Source organism: Arachis stenosperma, chromosome 3 (genome assembly GCF_014773155.1).
Source record: "Arachis stenosperma cultivar V10309 chromosome 3, arast.V10309.gnm1.PFL2, whole genome shotgun sequence".
NCBI classification, from domain to species: domain Eukaryota; kingdom Viridiplantae; phylum Streptophyta; class Magnoliopsida; order Fabales; family Fabaceae; genus Arachis; species Arachis stenosperma.
The window spans coordinates 170,259,546-170,265,458 of NC_080379.1; the positions used below are offsets into that span (position 1 = coordinate 170,259,546).

At 34.3% G+C, this 5,913-nt stretch overlaps 1 protein-coding gene across 1 annotated transcript; it reads left to right on the forward strand.

Annotated features, from left to right (window-relative positions):
• The first annotated feature begins 1,227 nt into the window (after positions 1-1,227).
• On the forward strand, positions 1,228-5,005 carry LOC130968803 (F-box protein SKIP14). Its single transcript, XM_057894269.1, has 2 exons — positions 1,228-2,999; positions 3,812-5,005. Exons 1-2 carry the CDS (start codon positions 2,091-2,093, stop codon positions 4,340-4,342), a joined length of 1,440 nt encoding a protein of 479 aa, XP_057750252.1. The 5' UTR covers positions 1,228-2,090; the 3' UTR covers positions 4,343-5,005.
• Positions 5,006-5,913: the final 908 nt, after the last annotated feature.

Sequence of the window (5,913 nt, forward strand, 5' to 3'; positions counted from 1 at the left end):
CTAAAATTTTTTAACTCAACATGTGTGAAATTAAAAAATGTTATTTTTTTGTAATTTTTTAAAAACATAAAACTGTTAAAAAAAATCGGATGCCATTTAATCTTTTTTAATTTTTTTTTTGTTTTCTAAAATAAAATATCAGAAGGTCCGATTTCACCTTTTTTTTTTAATTATTGAGAAAAGAATCGAAGGGTATAGTTTTATTTTTTTTTAATTTTTATAAAAGAAATTATATATATTTTTTGGCGACTATAAAAGAAGTTATATGATCCGATTTGTTGTTAAATGACGTTTTTATATTTTAGAAGAAATTGGCAGGTTTGAATTCTCGTTTCCTTACACGGGAAACATTCCACTCTATCATCGCATGATTGTATTTCACTATAACAAAATTAATTTTCGTAAAAAACGTGTTTAGAATTTATTATCTTTAATCTCTATCCCATGCAATTTTTAGATGGAGTTCGACCCACATTTTGATTAGACGTAATCTATCTTTTATAACTAAAATATATATTTAAATAAAATCAATAATAAAATAAAATATTTTATTTTTTATATTTTATTAATAATTTTTATATTAGTATTTTTTAAAATACTTTATTTTACTATAATTTTTATATAATATTTATAAAGTTTAATTTTTAAAATAAAATTTTATTATTTTTTATATAAAATTATATATACATACTAATTATACTTGGCAGCAATTAGATTTAACTGGTTTATTTTAAATTAATTTAAAATTGAATTTAAATATGTAAACTCAATAAATTTTAAATTCTAGTTCAATTCTAAATTTCTAATTGAATCCAACTCTACTACATCCAGAGGAGATGAGATGCCGAAATTTATGAAGTTAATATTTAATTTAATTTAAAAAAAAAAGAGAGATTAGAACGAAAGGTAGAGAGATAAAAGAAAAGCGCGAAGGTAGGATAGACTAACACATAGGATAGCCAGAATTTGACGAAGTGTAGCGCCACATGGTAACCCCCAAGAAACTGTGTTATGCGAAACCAATCACATTTGCCACGTGTCACTCCCTCCACGCTCCTCTCTTCCCCCTCTCTTCCTATTCGACAATTTCACCGCTACCCTTCTCTCCCCCAAAAATAACAAAGCACTTTTAATTAATTAATTAATTAATTATTATCTTTACTCACTCTCCTTTATTGTGGATTTATTTTATTACTTTATTATTAATCTTTTCCGGTTAATATATTTTTCCATTTTGGCTTCTATCTTTCTCTCTCTCTCTCTTTGTTTGCGCGAACTCGATCGGCATCGGCACCCCACCCCAGAGGGAAAACAAACAATAAAACCCAACCAGAACGCAATTCCCTCCGATTTTACCCCTTTTTCTTCTTCCTTTCTCCTCCGAATCCCTATCATCCTTCTTCCGTTCTCTCCAAAGCACCTTCCTTTTTACCCTTCGTTTCGCCGTTGGTTGTTCCCCTATTCGTCGACTCAAATTAGGGTTTCTCTGGTAAAATCTATCTGCATTCGACTTTTTTTGTTCCTTTTTTTTTCCTTCTCGCACGGTATTATTCTTTTATTCTGTTCTCCTATCTGAGTCCCTTGTATCCTGAATCATCACGACTATCGGGTTTACGGAAAAAAACAAAAAAGAAAAAGAAAAAAAATAGAGTAGAAATTTTGTTTATTTTTACTTTGCCTCCTTTCCTTCTGTCTCTCTGTTCTGTGCATAAATTTGATCCTATTTTTCCTGCTTTGATTCCATTTTCCAGCTGTTCTTATATATTATCATTATTATTGTTGTTGGGTTATTCGCAAGAAACTCTGTGAAGTTTTTGGTGCGTTGTTTTAGTTTGCCATCCGAAATCGAGGGTTTTCTTGTTAGATCTATTCCACGACCTTTTCTTTTTTCTTTTACCCCTCCTCCTACATTTTTTCCTACTCTTTTGTTTTCTTTTTCCTCCCTGTATCATTCTCATCGAGAGAATAAAAAAAAAATTCCCCAAAAAATTGTTGTTTTAGGTAGAAGCCCCCCAAAAAGGGAAAAAATTAGGGTTAGGCTGATTGATTGGGTTGACGGGGGTGTGTATATAGATATATAGGTATCTGAGATGGCGTTGAATTTCTCGCATCGACCAATTTTTCCGGGTGGTCTGTCTGAGGATAATTTGGTTGCGCCCATGAGGATTGGGAATGGGTACCGGGTGGAAGGTATTCAGGAGAAGGGTAAGGGTGCAGGTGGTGGTGATGGTTTTGGGAATGCATCATGGCATGATGCTGATAATTGCTTTGATTATGGGAGAGAGAGGTGTGATATGGGTAACGCTCAAGATTCTGTCTCCAAGGACATTCTTGATCTTTTGCCCTCGGATCCCTTTGGAATGGACATCAGCACCACATTTACTGCTATCAAGGGGTGGCTTCAGGATTTGGAGGTTGATAATGGTGGTTACCGGATGGAGGAACTTCGGGAAGGCAACCGTTTCCAGATGTATGCTGAGTTGGAATTTCTTTGCAACAATGCTATGTGGTTTCACACGTTAGAGCCGAGTGGATTCGGTGAGTGCTCTTTGAGAGTTGGAGCTCCATCCTGCAATTTTGCTTCTGGATCTGATTGTAGTATGGATGACAAGTTGGGTTTTGGATCTGATTATGATGATGTGGGCATTCCTAGCTGGTCTGGTGGTGACACACACATGGATGATGGGAACTTTTTTGGTGCCGATGAACTTTCTCCTCATCCAGCTATGAGTTTTTGTCTTGGCTATCTAGGATTGTCTGATCTTCTTGTTGTTGAAAGAGTATGCAAATCTCTGCGTTCTACAGTTCGAGGCGATCCACTTTTGTGGAGAAGGATACACATAGACCAACCTTTAAATGAGAGGATTACTGATGATGTTCTTATGCAACTATCTGATAGAGCTCAGGGTAATCTTCAGTGCTTGAGCCTAGTGGAGTGCACTAGGATTACTGATGATGGTCTGAGGCGTGTTCTTGAAGCCAATCCCAAGTTAACTAAGGTGAGCATGCTCCGAAATGGTATATTGTTGATTTCAAATTAAAGGTATTTTAGATATTATGTCCCGTATATATGTGGATTTATATGTAGTTAATCTGGATATGCTGATGCTGTTGATTAATATTTTATTGAGTGGTTAATTTGTGAAGCACTTTGTCTAAACATCTTTTGAGTTGGTATGTTATGAACATTCTGCATCATGTTAGATGTTTTTATTTCCTGAATTTCCATCTTTTGTCTTCTATTACTGAAGTCAGGGTTGTTCAAGATCTCGGTCTAGGTTGCAGCAATGATATTTTAATGGAGGTGTATAAGGGTGGGAAATACTTGGTCTTTCTTAAAAGTTATTATATACCTGTGTCCTATTTTACATCTCTGGTTTATAGAATTAATAGTGGTAAAGTTTTATTGTTATATGTATCCATTCATATTCTTAGAGAAAAGGTATTATACTTTTTTGGGGTTGGTGTGAAATAAATCCCCCAATTTGAGGGGAAGGCATGTAATAAGACAAATTAATTGTTCAGTTATTAAGTTTTTTACGTGCAATTGTTTGCATTCTAGATGCATTCAGGTTACATGATGCTTATACATTTGACAGATCATGGCACCTTAACATAGGTTGAGATTTTGCAATATTGTGCAAGTTTCATATATCAGTTATTTTGTGTTGCTCTAGTTGATAATCCATGACGGTTGTTTATTATTATCTTGATCTGTGTGCGCCATAAAAAGCTGAGATCAGGCAAAATTTAATGTTCTTCAAAAGCTTTTTGTCAAGCAACCTAGTAATATTCCATTTAAACTATGCAGTTGAGTGTTCCTGGATGCACAAGACTCAGTATTGAAGGTATAGTGAGTACTTTAAAAGCTTTCAAGGCTATGGGAACACAAGGGGTGAAACATTTACACATAGGTGGCCTTTATGGTGTTACACAAAACCATTTTGAAGAACTGAAGCTCTTGATGGGCACTGATAGCCAGGTGCTGCAGCATCCACGCAAACCTCACTTTTACCGCAGGGGCAACTTATACCTGTCTTGTGATGATGACCGAGACATAGATATTGAAGTTTGTCCAAGATGCCAGAATTTAAGGCTGGTATATGATTGTCCTGCAGAGGGCTGTCAAGCAGTGGGGCATGCCCCAGAGTGTAGGGCATGCACTTTATGCATAGCCCGGTGTAGTCAGTGTGGCCATTGCATCAATGACAGCGAGTATGAAGAAACATTTTGTCTGGAACTACTTTGCTCCTCTTGTTCCAAGCTGCTAATCAAATGTTCAGAAAGGCCAGATAGAAGTGTTGGCCCAACTGAGTCAGTTGTTCCCCATGAGCACAGTTAGGTCTTGTGTCATTACAGAATAGTATCTTGTGCAGGTTTGTCTGAGTATCTCTTATTGCAGGTTCTTATGAGGAACAAAGTAGTATAAGGTCATATGAAATGTTGGGTCCTGTTGGGTTGTATGCCACTCTTAACTATTTGGTCTCAGATTGAAGTGAGTGTGGGGATTTTCCTGTTGTAGAGAAGAAATAAGAAATGAGGTCATGGGTGTTTCTGCAACTGCTGGAGGAATCAAATCAATTACCTTTGTTGACGATCAACTGCTTCATAATTACAACGGGTAGTTGAAGTGGCAGTATGGAGTTTGCATCCGGAGAACTGTGAATGTGTTCTATGATGCAACCTTGTCTGTTCAGATGACCTTCAGACTAACATTTGCTTTGATGCACGACTAATTTGAGCTGATCCGATCCTCAGATTTCTGGTTACGTCCTCATTAGGTGTATTCATCTACTAATAATTCACTCTTACCATATTGTGTTGTATATGTACAATGTTTTTTTTCCTTTCTTGTCGTCCTTGAAGAAGAGAAAAATAAGGAAAGGGGTATTATATAGAATGTCTCTAAATCGACGCTCATGTTGTTTCTTTGATTGTATCTGTTGAAATTCTGTCATGATGGACTTGAGCTTAAAAGTTTAATGCTATTATCTACTTGATTTAATTATCGCCATTTTTCTTTTCTTTGCATATTTAATTTTACTCTTGCCCATTTCAGGACTTGTTGCCATTCAAGTGTTTGAATATGAAAATATGCATAGTAGATAGAATCTCGATTTAACTCTTAAAATCTTCCGATATTACGATTTTAAATGAGTTTATCGATTTTACAAAATTTATACTAAGTCTGACGATTTTACGATTTAAATCTTGTTAAGATTTTATGTTTTACGTTTTTTATTTACTTTTTCGATTTCACGTAAAATCTCGATTTTCTCTACCTTGAAAATATGGACAATGGTTACACCCCCCGGCAGCCGGCGGCGGGGGCTGGGTCCCCCTCTGGTGTTCTCCCCGTAGTTTGGGGTAGATCGGGGGCTGGGTCCCCCTCTGGTGTTCTCCCCGTAGTTTGGGGTAGATCCATAGAAGTAACTAATGAAACAGTTGAAAACGTAGAATAGAATTTTATTTTGTATTTAGTAAATAAAAAAAATATATGCTTATGTTTTTAATTTTGAAAAGTAATGGTTGTTTTTAAAAATATTGATGAAGATATTTTTTGTAGTTAGTTTATGTTTTTAATTTTTAAGTTAAAAAGTGTATTATAGTTTTATATACAACTACAAATTTTAATTTTAATTGTTAGGTGAGGTTAGTTATATGAATTGAACAATATCATTAAATTTTATTTATAATGTGACTGTTTATATTAATCAATAATTTTATATATAAATTACAAATATTTATATTTGACTTTAATTTTCATGTATGTAGATTAAAAGAGTTTTATACACAATTAATAGTTATCACATTGGTCAAAATAAAAAATTTTAAATTTATTACTTAAAAAATCATATAAATATATGAATTACATATGAAGTTGATTGAGTGATCATTGAATGACATGATAAA

What these genes read in the sequence shown, in the direction of transcription:
- LOC130968803 (XM_057894269.1), top strand. Translation starts at nt 2,091, where the DNA reads ATGGCGTTGAATTTCTCGCATCGACCAATTTTTCCGGGTGGTCTGTCT. An exon ending in CCAATCCCAAGTTAACTAAG is followed by an intron (nt 3,000 to 3,811) that starts GTGAGCATGCTC and finishes TAAACTATGCAG; the next exon opens with TTGAGTGTTCCTGGATGCAC.